Source organism: Podarcis erhardii (assembly GCF_964252035.2).
Source record: "Podarcis erhardii genome assembly, chromosome: 12".
Classification (NCBI taxonomy): domain Eukaryota; kingdom Metazoa; phylum Chordata; class Lepidosauria; order Squamata; family Lacertidae; genus Podarcis; species Podarcis erhardii.
Window position 1 is genome coordinate 18,279,527 of NC_138513.1, and position 18,635 is coordinate 18,298,161.

The 18,635-nt window shown below is 42.7% G+C and overlaps 1 protein-coding gene and 1 long non-coding RNA gene across 16 annotated transcripts in view; one reads left to right on the forward strand and one right to left on the reverse strand.

The window, feature by feature from the left end:
• Positions 1–18,635, reverse strand: part of KIAA1217 — a 356,312-nt gene that overhangs the window by 82,258 nt on the left and 255,419 nt on the right. For all 15 annotated transcript variants that reach the window (XM_081834643.1, XM_081834639.1, XM_081834625.1 and 12 more), the window contains one exon: positions 7,152–7,344. In XM_081834643.1, coding sequence (XP_081690769.1) covers positions 7,152–7,344 — 193 coding nt within the window. The remainder of the gene's footprint in view (positions 1–7,151; positions 7,345–18,635) is intronic.
• On the forward strand, positions 1,914–11,542 carry LOC309326166. Its single transcript, XR_014150214.1, has 3 exons — positions 1,914–2,009; positions 10,480–10,617; positions 11,485–11,542. It is a non-coding gene; the product is annotated as an uncharacterized lncRNA (long non-coding RNA).

Below are 18,635 nucleotides of genomic sequence, written 5' to 3' on the forward strand. Positions count from 1 at the left end.
TCCTTTCACCTATTTAGTTCACTGTGCCAGCTGAAGCTGTGTCATCCTGAAGTTGCACCTGTGGGGAATCAGAAACACCCTTGAAGGGGCCCCGCAGTTTTATGGGAAAGGGTTGGATGAGTTGGGGAAAGAAAAGGCTGAAGTTATGACGGGCCAGATATTTTGGAATTCAAGCTCTATTTTTCACTTTGCTATATTTCCATTTTGTAGAAAACAGCGAATTCCCTCCCAAAAGGAGACATAACACGAGTACCTGCTGCAAATGACAGATGAAATAGTTGCATGAATTTACATTACATTTTTATACTGGCCTATAAAACGTAAGAAGCCAGTGAGGCTATCGAATAATGTTTTTGGAGATTAGCACGGCTTGTGTGGTGTATGTTTGCTGAGGCAGCCATGCTAAACAGCATTTTGGCTCTCTCTGTTGCCTTCTTTCAGGTGCATTCTCAAGATATCTGCTTACACATAAAGGAAGAGCAGATTAAAGGAAGGGACAAATGTGATTACACAGCTTTATTTGGGACGGTGTGTGTTTCAGCTTCCCCTGGGTACACATTCCAGAAAAAGACACAAGCACGATCAATGAAGCATAAACCTTAAAAAGAAAAAAAAAGAAAAAACCCCAGCAGGCAGCAACATACTTGCTGATTAAGTTCGAAGAGGGAGTATTTTTTGTCCTGCTAAATGTTTATGCAAAGATAAGGAATATTCCTTTTAAAATCCTATTCAGCAGTACAAGGAGGAAAACAAGGGAAATGTGGCCACCTTTGGGCTATTTAGTTTCCTGGGAGCCTTTTGTTTCAAATCTGGAACTGAAGTGAATTGTTTGGAGCTGGGGTTTTTTTTGTTTTGTTTTCTTGAAGTCTTGCCAGTCAGGTTTTAATGTACAGTATTTAACCAGAACAGCAAATATTTGCACTCATTTTCTGCATGCATCAAGAAATCAAGGGAAAGCACAAGGACAAAACAGAGGTATGGGCAAGGGAAGCTTCATGAAGACTTGTTCAATCTGCAGGAAATTACACCTGACAACAATTCAAGTGAATGAGAGGTGTGTAAGAGCATGGATGGTCAAAAGTGACACAGGCTGGGAAGCGATTGGGAAACCTAACATTGATTGGAGTCTACTACAGACCACCAAACCAACAAGAGGATGTACTAAAGTAACTTGCTGATGTACTCCAAGTCAGAACCTCTGTCTAACTTCTTTGAGGAATCCTGGCAAATGGGCAAAGTGCTGGAAAGAGCCACATTTAAAGAGTGTGCATCAACTCATCAAACCTGAATGAAGTTTCAAGTCAGGTGCCACAGGGCCCTGGCACGCTGACATTTTTATCAATGACTTGGGTTATCAAGTTTGCATATGATTTCTCGGAAGACAGGAATAAAATGGAATGTAAAACTAGGCTGGGAATAATGAAGTGAAGCCAGCAGAGACAAATGTTCTTCATTTGGGGAGCGGGATCCCCAACTAACCTGCTACTGCCAAAAAGGTTTTGGGTGGTATCCAACATGCTTGTTCTGTTAGTGTAAAGATTAATGCTTATGTGATGCAACACCCTCCCCCCCCCCGCCAAACTCCCTCCCCAAATCTGCTCTGGAGAATTGGAGGAATCCCTAGAACATATTTTTCAGGGGGTGGGGATTGTAAATCCTTGCACTAACATAACAAGTTGCTTTGTACAGTCATACCTTGGAATGGAATCTGTTCCGGAAGTCTGTTCGACTTCCAAAACATTCGGAAACCCAAACACATCTTCTGATTGGCTGCAGGAAGCTCCTGCAGCCAACTGGAAGCCGTCGGACATTCGGGTTCCAAAGAACATTCGCAAACCAGAACACTCAATTCTGGGTTTGTGGAGTTCGGGAGCCAAAACGTCTGAGTACCAAGGTGTTCGGGATCCAAGGTACGACTGTACTACATTGGATGCAAGCCCTTATTACCATTCACCAGCCTCTGAAGAAAGAAGTACCTGGAACAGGGCATCCAATACAGATTCTATACAGTAAGTAGATTCATCCCTAAGCTGGTGAGCCTTTGGCTATCCATGATTCCAAGCTATATAGAGTTTTACAGTCAAAAGCAAAGGCCTTAGCTGTATACAGAAAAACAACAACCAATGGGTGTTTTCCAGACAGGAAGTACCAATCAATCATTAATGGGGCTGCCATATTCTGAACTTTACAAATTATTTGTTCTAAAGTTGATTTTGACACACAGTATTGCAGCTCGATGAAAAGGTGGAAATGCCGCAGAAAAGCATCACTCAAGAAGCATTAATGTTTAACGAGGCAATTTAAGAGTATGATGGCATGTTGTTTGTGGCTGTGAAATGGTGTGAAACCTAGAGTCTTTGAACCCGTATGCAGCTAATAAATCACTGTCTATTATTTAAACACCCCTTAATTACAACTTCTGACTCCGTATCACTTGGAAGAAGTGGGGCCACTGATCAAATGTATACACTGTGTAGCTACACTGGTGCTTTATCAAATGCTACATGGACATATTTAGGGAAGGAATTCTTTATCTCCAAATTATCAGCTGGTTGTTTATACAATATAGAAAATGTCATTCAGAGTGAGGAATCCCTCTCGACTAATCAAATATAGCTATCTCCCTAAACTCAGCGCAGATAATTTTCTTCTAATATGCAAAGAACTACAGAATAGAGGGATGAAATTTCAGACATCTCACTTGTTGCTTTTGAGTGCAAACCTGTTCACATATAATCAGTGGGAGTTCATCCATACCCTCCCAAAGAGAAGGTGATTGCACACGAAAGCTTATACCCAAGAACAAACTTAGTTGGGCTCTAAGGTGCTAATGGAATTTTTTAATAAAAAATTAATATATTTCGACTGTGTCAGACTAACACGGCTACCTACCTGAATCCTCCCAAAGAGAATCTCCCTTTGACAGTTATTGTGAGACAGTTATTAGATTGGAACAAGTTGGGGGCCTATGAGGAATGGCAGAGAGAGAGAGGGAAACGCTAAGGCTAGATTAGTAGCGTCCTACTTACTTAACCCTGAACCTCAGTTGCCAAACAGTTTAGTGCAAATGTCCTATAAGCATTGACTTTTGAGGTTTGGTGAATGGGGCATTGGTCATATAAAGGGTTAGACATCACCTCGCCAACAAAGGTCCATATAGTAAAAGCTATGGTTTCCCCAGTAATGATGTATGGAAGTGAGAGCTGGACCATAAAGAAGGCTGATCGCCGAAGAATTGATGCTTTTGCATTATGGCACGGCAGCAGCAGGAGGCCCCATTAGCTAAAGTGGTGCTTCAGGTTAAGAACAGTTTCAGGTTAAGTACGGACCTCCGGAACGAGTTAAGTACTTAACCCGAGGTACCACTGTATCTGATTGGCCGCTAACAGAAACAGGATAATGGACTAGATAGGCAATCCATGGGGAGTCTGCCATCCTCCAGGTGTTGCTGTGCTGCACTCACATCGGCTATAATGGCTGGGCTGCTGGGAGCTGGAGCCCACAAACATATCGAGGGCTACAAGTTCCCCATCCCTGAGATAGGTCTGATCCTACTTTCCCTCAGTTTCATTTATTCATTCCATCATAATTATAATGTAATGCACGTTGGGATCAGTCAATTTTCCTTCCCAAACTGCAGGAGGGCCCATATACTGTAGGAAAGACAAGCAGATATCCCCCAGAGAGTGAGATATATAAATGTGCAGTTTATCTATGTTGTTTGTTGTTGTTTAGTCGTTTAGTCGTTTAGTCGTTTAGTCGTGTCCGACTCTTTGTGACCCCATGGACCAGAGCACGCCAGGCACTTCTGTCTTCCACTGCCTCCCGCAGTTTGGTCAGACTCATGTTTGTAGCTTCGAGAACACTGTCCAACCATCTCATCCTCTGTCGTCCCCTTCTCCTTGTGCCCTCCATCTTTCCCAGCACCAGGGTCTTTTCCAGGGAGTCTTCTCTTCTCACGAGGTGGCCAAAGTATTGGAGCCTCAGCTTCACGATCTGTCCTTCCAGTGAGCACTCAGGGCTAATTTCCTTCAGAATGGATACGTTTGATCTTCTTGCAGTCCATGGGACTCTCAAGAGTCTCCTCCAGCACCATAATTCAAAAGCATCATAATTCAAAAGCATGGTTTATTTATTCTGTTAAATAAATAAATAAATAGGTCTTTACATCATAGCATTTGAGCTCACAGTGAGTGGTTTGTCTGGGTTTTTTTTTCGTACTTAGGGAGGAAATATATCCTAAATGAGGACTCAGAAGAGAAGGAATACTGGTATGGGCATAGGTGCCTCCTACAGCAACTTCCACCAATCTGATACCCTATAGATGATTTGTACTACAATTCCCATCAGCCGTAGTCGTCATGGTCATATTGGCATGTTCTACATTTTTCATTACAAAAATAGCATAACGTTGGTTCCCTCGTTACAGATTTTTGGGGAACCCTTCTATGTGGAGAATTTCCAAAAAGTACCTGCTGCTTTAACTAAGGCAAGCTACAGTTCCTGCAGATTAACACAATCAGCTCCCACATCCCATAATATATATATGGCAAGACCACCTTTTAATCATTCTGAGTCTCTGTTGGTGTAGAGAAACCAGCTAAAACTGCCTTTCGTTTATACTTCTTTGTACTTTTTTTTTTTAGCTGATTATGTATCAGATATCAAAGCACTCTTGATAAAAATGGCCTGGTATTGTTAACAGAATAAATAAACCACTACGTTCAGTTTATGAACAGCCCTCATGATTTATGACCCCGCTGCCGTTCTGCTTTATGCTGCTCTGCAGTCTGGGAGATGGGATCCTGCAGAAAAGAAGCTTCTTTATGGCAATAACCCTTTGCCTTCCTCAAACATCTGCATTCATTGCCTTATATAGCAACAGCTTGCCTGTCCTATGGCAGTATTTCCTGAGAAAGATCGCCTTCCACTTGTGCAGCTAGGGGTGGAGAAGAAATGTTGGTTTGGTTCACATTTAAAGGCAAATCCATCTAATCAACACTTTCGGGGGTTCGGGGGGATACACCAATTGAAACACAGTCATCCTTCCTCTCTGAATTTTGCGATGCAACTTTCCAGCTAAGTGACGCATGCAAAAATGCATATACTAGGGCAAAGTGTGCCTAAAAGTGCGTGTGTTAGTAAAAAATAACATACAATCCGGCATTGGGAAATTACTTTGAAGAAATGCGCATATTAGGCAAAATTGCACACAAAAGTGTGTCAGGATAAATTTGCACTAAAATGCTGATTTTATATATATATATATATATATATATATATATATATAATGGCAAGCTGATGTGGAAATGTGGAGATCTGGACTTAAGTTCAGCAAAATGAGAAACCAAAACTGAAAGATCTACCTATTCCTATGTGCAACTAACCGGTAACAGAAATTCACTAATCTGCTCCAAGCCCATTCAATGTGTGGCAAGAACGGCTACTGTGAGAAGCAGTGTGTATGGAAATATTAGTGGGTAGCAAGCAAGTATCCCTCCAAGTGAGTTCTGGTCCCCACTGAGGAACTGGGACTAGGAAGAACTCTACAGTGACACAGACCTGAACAGCTAAGGTAAAGGTAAAGGGACCCCTGACCATTAGGTCCAGTCGTGGCCGACTCTGGGGTTGCGGCGCTCATCTTGCTTTATTGGCTGAGGGAGCTGGCGTACAGCTTCCGGGTCATGTGGCCAGCATGACTAAGCTGCTTCTGGCGAACCAGAGGCAGCACACGGAAACGCTGTTTACCTTCCCACCGGAGTGGTACCTATTTATCTACTTGCACTTTTACGTGCTTTTGAACTGCTAGGTTGGCAGGAGCAACGGGAGCTCACCCTGTCGTGGGGATTCGAACCGCTGACCTTCTGATCGGCAAGTCCTAGGCTCTGTGGTTTAACACACAGCGCCACCGCAAACAGGTAGAATTATACAAATACACTTTTGGTCTATAAGCCAATGGTGGGGATATGCTTTGTATGCAGATGATCCCCAGTTTAATTCCTCAGATCTCAAGTTGAATAGCTGGGTAAGGTTGAGTGAGTTGCCTTAGAACCTGACCAGTCAAAGCAGACAATACTGGGGTAGACGGACCAGTTATGGATTGACTCCAATAAAAAGCAGTGTTGTATCTCAGTATGAAGGAATGGAAGGAATAGACAACAGAGGACTGGTAACAAAGCCCAAAGAGGACACCTGGCATTTTGCCCCCACCTGCGCAGCTCCACACTGCCACCATGTGGCGACTCATCCGCATGTCAGTTCCAGGAGAAAAAAGATAGAGTAGCCTTTCTAGGGGAGAAACTTTGATAACAGAATTGTAAGTTGGAAGGGACCCAAAGGATCGCCTGGTCCAACCCCCTGCAATGCACAGCTCTACCCTGGGTGGGCTCGAACCACTAACCTTCTGGTTAACAGCCACACACACTGACCCATTGTGCTACCTGGGCTGGATACAGTGGGGGAGTTATTTGTGACCCACAATGGCTTTGCCACCTTTACTCATTCATCTATGAGGCTGGCCATAATAATTCCCATCCGAGGCTGAGAAACAAACACTGGATCAAGATCACTCGGTAAAACCAAATCCAGCCAATTATCTAAACGAGGAGTAGTAGAGGTTATATCATCCAGATGACAAGTTTCATCATTCCTGACCATTGACCAAGCTGACGGCAGCTGATATGAAGTGGAGCCCAACAACATCTGGAGTGTACTAGATTAAGAAGGCTGTCTTAGATTGTTTTACGGGAGCCTGTACAAATCTTGAGATTGCATACTCTCCCTTTCCTTCATTTGTTCATGAGAAGAAGCTTCCCTTTCCGCTTTACAACACAGCCCGGTTCCCAGTCATTTACAAACTCAAGGAACTGTAGCTTATTCAAATCAGAGTTAGATAACAAATATATCAAAGTGACTACTTGGAGGTAGAACAAGCCACAGTTCTCTGAGTTCATACACAATGGGGGACCAGGGTCTCAGCCCGCTACGTAAAAGTCAAGTGCTTCCTTTCCTCTCATTTGTGTTTTTCACCATGTTTTTTTTTTCACTCTGAACGACATTTGTGGAGTAAAATAAACAGGGAGAACATACAGTATTAGATGCATAACAAAACCTGGCATTAGTTCAGCAGTAGAATGTGGGTAACGCCTTACCAAGCGATCTTTCCTTTGTCTGGTTTGTTGACCTCACCACTGGAAGACTTGCTCGCGTACGGCTTCCTCTTGAGAAAGGAGAAGGAGATTCTCCTTCAGACATGATTTCCAGGGAGTCAGCAGATGCCTCTGATAATTCGGCCTGATCTCCCAAATTGGGCTGTGGGCTTTGAGATAGCTTTGGGCTCCTTGTCTGTGAAATTAAATAAATAAACAAATCATTAAGAGAAAGCAAACACTTTTGTTGGTAACTTCGAGATCCCTGCCTAAAGGAGAGCAGGGATTTCTCCCCCTCCCTCTCATACAAGAAGATAAAATATCACTTGAGCTGCTGAATGCAGAATGATACAAGGCCTTGTTTGCTCAAGGTGACTTCCATGCATGTTACTTACAAGAGATTGTCCCAGGGTATTCCATTAAGATTTTTATTGCGGTACGTCCAACTGCACAAAATTCATATCTAACAAGTACCCGAGGCTAAGACAGTATGGGTTAGATAGATGGCAATTTCATTCCCTGCTGTTCTGACAATTGCTAGCATTGTCTGTAACAGTAACAGCATGTAAGCATGCAGATATGCACACAACATAATGCACAGGCAATGAATGAAAGGCTTTATGCCACCAAGCTTCCTTAAGTCTCTTTCAGTATCGCTGTGCTAGTTGTGTGAAGAGGCATTACTCAGCTAAGAGGACAGGGGATAAATTTATACTCTCTCTACTTTGACCTTCCACTCTTAAGTCTTCTGTATTACTACGTTTTTTAAAACCCTGCCCTTCACTCAAAGTGTTCATGCCAATGACAGAAGTCATATTTCTTTCAAGCAACAGTGTGCCATTTGGGCTCTGCCGAGGATAGAAAGCAGATGGGCTGTTCACTACATCTCCAATTTTTCTTCTTCTTCCTCTGCTTCCTCCTTTCTTCTTTTTCTTTTTTGATGTGTTAAGCGAAAGAAACACCCCTTGCAAAAATATTTGGTCACTTGATATGATAATGTTTTGCTTCCAACCCACCTACAATCTCCCATGTGAAAATACACAAAGGTTCCACCACTTCAAACCTCGAATACACATACAGAAAGCCTGGCACAGAGAAGCTTTGGTCCAGCACTGATTTATTCCCTCAAAATAAAAAATACAGTATTCAGATTAAAATCTGATCCGGAAAAGAATTCCCAGGTTCTCTACTCACCATCCAACCACTCTCTAAAACCCCCACATTCTCTTCCTCTCAATGGTCTATCTTAGCAGTCACAAGAGAAAGACATAGTTCTGTCTTTTTTCCCCATTTACCCAGCATGCTGTATTATAATCACATCAGGTTGAGGGGAATCAGTGCATGTTACTGCTACCACCCTTCCACTTGCTTTAAGGCAGGTGTAGGAAACCTGTGGCTCTCCAGATGTTGTTGGACTCTGACTCCAATCATCCCCAACCATTGGCCATGTGGCTGGAGATGATGGAACAACATCTGGATGGCCACAGGTTAGCCATTCCTGTTTAGGTGTTATAGTCAAACCAGCCCAGAGAGCAGAGGTTGGGAACCAGTGACTACAACGCCCATCATCCCTCACCACTGTCTATTCTGGCTGAGACTGATGGGAGTTGGAGTTAATGTTCCACAGGTTCCACCTGGAGAAGACACTTTAGGAATCAGAGAAGACCAGTCAGGAGGAGGAGTCTGTTTTCCTAGTTCAGATTAGATGGGCGGATGATAATGATGATGATTTCCATGCATTACTAAATTAATCCAAGGTTGACTGGGGCAAGTTTACCCATCTCTACTCTCCTATCAGTCTTTAGAAGATTTTTCTTTGTAGACTTGGGGAAAGTGTATTGTGTGCTGGGCCCGGGCATGTTGAGAGCTGGCAGAAGGGGTTTGGCAATGTGGAGAGCTGTCAGGAACTCCGCAGCCGTGCAAGAATTTTAGGGCTGGGCAAAAGGCTTCAGTGGAGTTTCACAGCAAGATTCAAAGGCCTGTTCTTGGCTATAGTCATAGCTAAATTCCAACCATGCAGCATTTAAGAGGATTTGTTGCCCTTAACTTTTTCATACCCCAGAATAACTACAGATCTGGAAGTTCCTGAGAGATAACTGCTCGCAAGTTGAAATATAAAAGGGAGTGGGCTTCCCTATGTGGCACTCTTAGAAATCTGTTATGAAAGGAGGAGCTGTGGTATAAGAGCTTTCAGAGCTGCAAACAACTGCAGAATTATGGGCTGAAAGCCTGGACAACATGCTCAAAGCTGCGTCTGCATTGGCTATTTGTACTGAGCCCATCCAGGCTACCCTGCATCACTTCTGAGCCTGTGCCGTTCCCCCAACCATTTATCTTGCAGATGGGCCGGAAACCCCCAAGTTTTGGCGGAACTCTAAGGAACAGTTGTGGGCTCTTCTTCACAGAAGAAGCACTGGTGATTCTGAGACATCACCACCACCACCACCAAACAAGCAAAACATCTACACCTTCTTCCCAAAACAAATACAAATACAGAAAAAAAGCAGGAGACACCCCCAAACCAGGCAACCCCTTCCCAACCAACTCCCCCCAAAACACCTTGCTTAATTTGAAATAAAACCTAGAGATGCAGAGTCTTAAGTCACTATGGTGCCGAGAGCTGTCACATTAGCAACTCAAGCTCTGAGAAAACATAAGCAGCCCAGTCCAAGCCACTTCAGACACCTAGAACCTTGTGTCTCGTGGTTCTCACTTTTTCTTGGGGGCTTAGCCCCATTTCTGGTTTAATATTGAGCTGCCCATTGACAGTTCTTATACTGACATGCCCTTGTCCTTGATTCCTGATTCCCATATTCTCGTGCGCACTGCACTGCCCAAAACACTGGATTCAATCCCAGTTCTTATTTTAATTTAAAACCCTGACAATGGCGATGTTCTATATTTAGAAGGTTGGAAAATGCTGTTCAGATCAAAGCTGGATTCAAAAACAAAGAGCCATATTGCTGACATCTGGCCTTTTCTTTTTGGTGGATATTTATTTTTTGAGTAGGGAGAGGTGAGCTTGCTGCAGAAATGAGACAGATCATGGCATACTCCCTTGGTGACCTTGGCTGAAGGAGCAACTGTAGCTTTTTTATTAGGTTTTCATTAGGTTGCTGCAGAACTTCAACCTCTCTCCACTCCCTCTGTTTCCAACTTGTCCAGTCACACACAAAATATAATAACTCTGAAATACCTAACGAGAAACCCAAAGCCTCAGGAGCTTTGTGCTTACAAAAGGTTTGCATTAATATATTAGGCATTACCCAGAGTCCTGTAGTGACATGATTATGAATCAGTATTCCCCACCCCCACCCTTCTCTCTCTCCAGGAATTACAGCTAACATTTTTCATCTTAAGAGAATGGAGGCATGCTTTGAAGTGCCTCCGTGACGTTGTTCGCGTCTAAGCTACAAGGTTGTAAACACCCCATGTGGGCACATGGACGTTAATACCCAAGAACTGACAAGTGAGTGACCTAAAAAAACAAAGAGGGATTTAAGAAGGCAATAATTCTTTCCTTCAGTCACCTGAAATGTGGCTGGTGGTTGTAGGCCATGACTGCAACAGCAGGTTAAAAAAAAAAAAAAGGTAAAGGACCCCTGGACAGTTAAGTCCAGTCAAAGGCAACTATGGGGTGCGGCGTTCATCTTGCTTCAGGCCAAGGGAGCCGGCGTTTGTCAACAGACAGTTTTCTGGGTCATGTGGCCAGCAGGACTAAACTGCTACTGGTGCAACGGAACACCGTGATGGGTGTCAGAGTGCACAAAAACGCTGCTTTATCTTCCTGCCGCAACGATACCTATTTATCTACTTGCACTGGCATCTTTTGAACTGGATGCAGGTGGTGCTGTGGTCTAAACCACTGAACCTCTTGAGCGTGCCGAACGGAAGGTCGGCGGTTCAAAGCCGTGCGATGGTGGTGAGCTCCCACTGCTCTGTTGCAGCTTCTGTTGACTGCAACAGCACCCAGGACTGGTGTATCATATTATTTCTAAAGTCAGTCATCAGATATGGGAGACCTCTGATCTGATCTCCCCCCATTCCCCACTTTTGAAGCAGTTCTGGTGTTGAATGAATAATGTTGTGATCAGGGAACAAGATAAGAGCTAACCCCGCCCCCTGCATCGTTTTCCCAATCTAAGTCTCTCCTTAACTTTCAGTGAGCTCATTAGTGAAGCTATGATTAGCCCTGGGTTGGGAAATATATCTTTGGATGCAATGCCAGTCCACTTACCCATGGAATTCAGTAGTAGTATTCTGCGTAGACATAAAACAGCCCAGTAAAATCTATCTATAAGCATGATATGGATACCTGTGTTTTTTTCTGCTGCAGGGCTGAATGAATACCAGCATGGGAGCAAGCAATTTAGATAAGGAAGATAGGTCTAGGGGGAAAGGCATAAAATAAAAATCATATTCCTTAGTGCATCTACTCCTGTCTGAATTTTATTCCTCACACGGTTGCTTTTAAAACTAAAACTAAAAATAAGAGACTAGATCATGGATCCCCTGGAACATTAGACACTTGGAAATGCCTAAGAACAAAACTAATGTGAGGATCTCTATAGTCAGTTTTCTGCCAAATTTCCTAATTGTCTCTCAGTTGAAATTCATGAGGTGAAACAGAATTCCTCCAGAATTTTCAGGCAAACACATCTGTAAGTATTTGATGTTTTAGAATTATTTATTTGGCAATGTATTGCCCCAACACACACAGTTTAGCTGTTCTTACAACAAGCTGGATGTCAGGTAGTATCTGGCCATTTTGCTAGCATCCACTGGGTACAATTAGGTTCTACCTTTTGAGCAAAATTGTATCAGATTCCCTTCTGGATTCCTGTCAGCTTCATAACGGCTAGCAAACCACACTGGGCAGCATTGTTCATTCAACTGCTAAGCAGCTTACCATGCATTAATTGAGAAAGACGCCACTCATGAATTTATATCTGCTTTGCAGACATGGAACCTTAGGCCAAATTACATGTTTCATTCTGGCTTAGAACTGGCTGTATGTTCTTCCTGTGTGCCTTCACCAGAGTGACCCTAGGAGCCAATCCTCAGTGGCCGGCTCTCCTCCTTTCATTCTGATTGGCTCCAAGAAGCACAAATGATGGGAAGGCTTATCAGTGACTAAAAAGCTCTTCTTTCATATTGACTAGGCAGCTCTAGGACACTAGAGACAGAGACTCTGAATTTTTGACTTGATGGCTGGCCACAACCCTAGACCATTATACCTGGGACCTTCACCTTGGCAGGAAGAACATGTGCACCATACTTTTCCCATTAAGGATGCTGGTCTGCAGTGGTGAAAAACACTTTCCTAGGAGCTGTAAGCACCCACAGCCACCCCTCTTGTGTTATCATGTCCTCCCCAAAGGTAAGTTTCTACACCTTACGGCAAGGATGAGGTGGAGAGGCAGAGAAGGCCGCCATGAAGTGATGCTTCTTAAGTGCCGTCACTTTGAATAGGCTTTCCCAATTTTGGGTCTCCAGCTGTTGTTGGACTACAACTCCCATCATCCATAACTAGGAGGACCAGTGGTCAGGGGAACACTGACTTAGACTGTGTCTTTACACAAGCAAAATCTCAGTTCTGTAAGGGTGAGCATGAGGGCATTCATGCCTCCTTAATACAAGTGTTGTATAAAATACTATATCAATCCATACAGACACACCCATTGGGGGGGGGAGACTTGTTTCCTGATACTGAGTAATACATCAATTTCTTTTGCAAATTTTGCAAAAGGGGGTTGGAAAGAGAGGATAAGCAACTCAAGGGTTACTTATAATATACAGTATAATGAGATATTTAAGACGAAGTCTCTAGGACGTTGACTAAATTATGGTATGATTTTTAATAATGTCGGCCATTCATCTTCTTTCATTCCCTTCCTTCTATTTTGTCACTCTCATAACTTGTGTCTGATGTATTGCTCATTTATATTATATTATATATTACGCCATTCCTGGTGGCACAGACTGCATTTTGGAATATATATATACAATTTTATGCCAGTGGAAATATACTTTTTTATTGCTAATATGTATATCATCCAGATCACAAGAAGTAATGGAATTGCTCTATTCTACTTTGGCCAGATCTCACTGAGAGTACAAAGTCTGCTTTGGGCACCACAATTTCAGAAGGACAGGCAAACTGGGAACATTTGTTGTTGTTGTTCATTGTTGTTAATGTTAGTTGCTATGGGTCACTTTGTGAGAAAAGTGACTAACAAATATAATAATAATAATAACAAAGCACAGAGGGACACACTGAAACCCAGAGGGGTCTTTGCAATGTAAAAGTCCTCTTCCACATCCAGCATCTATAATAGTTAAAATGTTTTCCTTAATCCTGCTTTCAGAAAGAAAGTCAATACCACATGTATATGAGACTAACTTCTTTCTATGAAAAAAAATTCTCTCTCTGTACGTACACACACACTCACAACCCTCACAACAATCTTGAGCATTTTCACCTGTGAAAACAGAAATGGATTCAAGGCTGCAGAAAGAAAATCCAAACACTCAGCAGCTGGGTGTATTATAACTCATTTTTTCTTGTGTATTATGATTTCATTATTGAGAGATGGAGGTGGGGGGTGGGGGAAGAGAAGCCAATATTGTGAAGTATTCAATGGACATTGGCTTTAGAGGGGGGTGGGGTGAGGAGATATCATTCCACAGAAAATACTCAGTCGACTGTGCTAATGAAGGCTGAAGAAAGGAAGAGGGGAGAGGGGATTGTGCAATGGAACGCGAAACACAGCAGGAATCATTCTGCTGTTACTCTGCAAGCTGCTGAGTTAGGCCACTGGCATATCTAGCTCAGTATAATCCACACTAGACAGGCAGTGGCTCTCCAGAGTCTCAGTGAGGACTTGCTATCTACCTATCTTCCTACCTGAAGATGCCAGAGACTGAGCCTGCTGATCTCCACCAACAATTCTTAGACCACCTATGTATCCCAACATGGAAACCAGAGAAAGAGGTTATACGCTTCTTATTACAGGGGAGTGTTATGTACTGAAGTTCTCACCCTGGGCCAGCAGGGGGATACTGTAGATAGTTATGCAAATGAAGGATAGAAAGTGACGTTCAGTGATTGGATAGTTTTAGAAAGTTGCTACAGTAACGTTGTACTAGAGCTCTATATAAGCAGGCTGACTGAGCCCTTCAGTTCTGTTCTGGCCTCTGAATAAACAAGAGCTGTTTGAAGAATCGCTGTGTTGTCTGATATGTTCACCCACAACTAACAGGGAGAGACCAGGAGCTCACCAAGACAGTAGCCAAGTCCCTCTATTTGATTTTCTGCCGCCAAAGTACGCTACAGGACCCTGCCCTTGCTGGAGTCCCACAGAGGTGAAATAGATTGCTCACCTCTTCTTCCCTTTTGCAAATGACTGTACTGTTGAAATGGCGACAAGATCACATTGGCCTATTTATTCTGAATGTTTGTAAGTGATGCCAATAAAGGTTTGATGATGATGATGATGACTGAGCCTGGGACCTTTTTTTTTTTTTTTTTTTTTGTATGCAAAATAATAATAATAAATGCTGCAGCCCTTTCCATAGATCAGTAAGGTTTGCTACCTTCAGTTTGCTCATTTGGCTGATGTAGAAGCAATCCCCATCATAGTGATTTAAATGTACGGTGTGAAAGTAGCCAGAAAGAGAGAGGGAGAAATCTGCTACTTTTAGAAACAGGACCAAGACTGCAATCCTTACTCCAAGACAGCCCCACTGTATGCAACAGGACTTTGCTTGCTTCTGAGTGTTCCAAGGCATTCAGATAATTTTTACAGAATGGTTAATAAGTACTAGTTCGCTTTCATACTGTTTTAACTTTTAAACTTTTTTTTTAAAAAAAGTATTGATAAAGGGCATGCCTGCATTTTTGTGTTCCTCTCCCATTCACCACTACCTTCTTTGCCTGAAATCAAATATTTGCTTTTTCAGGAATTTGAAGGTCTGTGGACTATTAATAAACTTTAACTGAACTGTGTCTCTCCAAGCTTTCCGGAAGTGTTCTCTCCCAGCGGTACCTGGAGATGCCAGTAATTGAACTTGGGACCTTCTGCATGCAGATCACATTCTCTGCCTGCCATCGAGCTATGGTCTTTCAGAGTGAAAATAAATTCAAATTAATTTGGTTTCGTTATGTTAAGTTGATTCTGTTATGTCCTCCACTTTGAGGAGATTTGTTGTTGTTTTTTAAATGTAGCAGTATTGAAATTTATGTGTAAAGCAAAGATAAAACTACAGTGGTACATCAGGTTAAGTACTTAATTTGTTCCGGAGGTCCATACTTAACCTGAAGCATCACTTTATCTAATGGGGCCTCCTGCTGCTGCTGCTGCCGCTCCGCCGGAGAACGATTTTTGTTCTCATCCTGAAGCCAAGTTCTTAACCTGAAGCACTATTTCTGGGTTAGCGGAGTCTGTAACCTGAAGCGTATGTAACCCAAGGTACCACTATACATGGATTCTGACGGTGAAGCCAGTGCATGGGGAGGGGAGGTTTTTATCTGTTTGCCTCTATCCACAGATTGGATGGAAATATTCCCCATGCAAGGAGGATGCCTAAATCAAAACACACAAAGCAGCGCAAGCTGTGGAGGAGATCCCAACTCAGAACACACAAAACAGACGGATATTTCTACCCAAGCCCTAGCTACATTACAATTGCAGGACGCCTTATCCCTGGTTAGTTGCCGTGGCTTCCTCAACTGTTATCACAAGCCTCTAGTCCTCACACAGGAGCCACATTTCTTGGGAAGATTGGAAATGCTCCACTATGAACATGCCCAGGTGTATTTAGGTCTGGGCAACGCAAAGCATCCCAACTGTATTTGCAGTTAACATAGTGTTGAGAGTTGAGGCTGCCTGTTAGTTAGGAAGACAAAAGGGAGAGTTGAGTGATGTGAGCTAGAATCTGGATGCAACAGTGGCAGGATGGAAAGGCAGAGAGAGTGCCAGGCCTGATTTCTGCTAGAATCCAAGGCTGTGGCTATGGGAGAAGCTAGACCCTCTTTTGGTGTTGATGCTGTGAGCCCCTCCATCGAAGGCTCAGGTTGCATATATGTGTAAATAAACCTTATATCATAAAGACACCACAGTCTCTGCTGTGACTCATTCCCAAAAGGAAAATTGAGCCCTAGATAAGCACCTGGAACCCCCAGAATCTCACACTGCTCAAAGATAGGCGTAGTGTGCAACAATATGCTTATTAATCTGCTCTAAATGCAAAAATCTAATTAGGCTGCAAACAGTTTCCACAATTCTTCTATTGTAGCTTTTATTATGGACATAGAAGCAATCAGCTACAGCATGGGAGCTTTGAGGTTACAGTGGAGGAGTCTCCATCTTTTTGGATTTTCAAGAGTTGGCGAGTTTCTCTAACTCTGATATTCCAACAGAATTTTCCCCTAAATAATCAGCTTGCGTAGAATTGCAGCCGAAATCCCATTAAAAGCCATGGGGCTTAAATTAGTCTTAAATTAGTACAGTGGTACCTCGGGTTAAGAACTTAATTCGTTCTGGAGATCCGTTCTTAACCTGAAACTGTTCTTAACCTGAGGTACCACTTTAGCTAATGGGGCCTCCCGCTGATGCCGCATCGCCAGAGCACGATTTCTATTCTCATCCTGAAGCAAAGTTCTTAACCCGAGGTACTATTTCTGGGTTACCGGAGGCTGTAACCTGAAGCATCTATAACCCGAGGTACCACTGTAATAGCATAACTTGCCCTGCTGGTTTTAATGGGCCATGCAATGTGATCCTATGAATGTATTCAGGGCAAGCCCCACCCTTATGAGTGGGGTTCACTCTCAAGTTAGTATTCAGCAGATTGCAGCTTGAGTGATTTTAGCTGGATCAGTGACTATGTGGTTTGCATTCTTAGGGAAGGAATTTTTTTTTTTTTTAAAAATGAAATCTGCAGAATTTCCAAGCAACCTTGACTACTTCCCTCTAACGTTGATCAGCCGCATTGCTTCCTGCTGATATGATCAGCCAAAAATATGCTCTCTTCCAAGGACTGTAAAGAAATTAACATGAAATATGTAGGTCAGTTGTTCCTGCTCCCTTTTTTAATTGTGTAGAAGCTTCCTAAGATGGTTCACATTTTCAGCTGCTAGTAAAAATTAACTCCATTCTTCTGAGGAGACTAAAAGGAAAAGGATGTTTGTACCAATCTGATATATCTAGTTTGGATTTATTTTTCGCCCCCAACCAAATTCACTGACTTGTTGAGATGTCACAAGGTGCCTGCTATAGGATTGTGTGCATCACCAAACCCTAATTCCTTCCCTTTTCAAGGTTACTGTGGGATCTTAATCAGGCAAATGTTGGTTATTGGTAACTATTCTCGGTGACCATAATTTGCCTCAATGTCCATGCTGCGCATACTGTTGTTATTGCAAACTATAGTTTACCTCCCACAATCGGAATAAGGGACTATGGTTGGAAGTGGGCTTCTGATTCCAAGGCTGACTACAGTTACCGATCAGCACACATTGCCTGATTCAGAAGTCGCTGCAAATTATGGTTTCTGAGAACAAGGCAGTGGAGGAGATAATTGAAATGTGTGAGGGAGGTAGAAAGAAGGAGGCATATAAGCCTGCAGTATGTCCCCTAAGCCTATTTTATGATCTGGCCATGACATGGAAACTGGGCCTTTAAAAAGATGAGGGGGTCCCAGATGCACCAACCTTGCCTGAAGCACAATATGAGGAGAAATAGTACAATAACTGAAGAAGTGGAACCTCAAATGTTTCACTACAGACTGAACTACTGAGAGACAAAACAGTTTTGGTGGGCAATTGCCTGTCAGCTCCAGAAAGGTACATAAACCTGAGCTTTATCTTCCAGAGGATAGCTCGTAACAAAACAATTTCACTGTAAGGCGTCCCAGGCCCTCACATTCTTGTACCTGACAGAAGCCTTTTTAGTTTTTCAAAGCTTGTCAGGTCCATCAGGAATACTGTTTGTTCCCTATTCTCCAAACTATTGTTACATCTTGCAACAGGCTTAAGCTAGAAGTCATGTCCCCCAATATTACTGCCACACTCCTTATTATTAGAGCTGTCTATATTTCATGTAGGGGCAGGAGGATTCTGCCAGCCACTGGCATTTTGTAATGCTGAAATGAAAATAAAATAAAACTTAATATACTGGTTCAAGCCCAAAATATCCCCAGTAACTTCCTGAAGTCACAGCAACAAGAAAAACAGAATAAATAGATGCTAAAAAAACATTATTACATGAGCCTTGAGACAATTTGTTCTGATCCAAGGAGCAAATTACACTCCCATTGTCTCTTGAACACAAATATCCAATGGGCATCTGAAATGAATGCAACGGGAAAGAAGAATGTGTTTGTGACATTTCTTTACAAAAGCTAATGGGTGTAGTAGAGCTACTCAAGTACAGACCTTTCCTTGAAAAATTATAATTGCTTACTGTGACATATAAGATTTTTCTA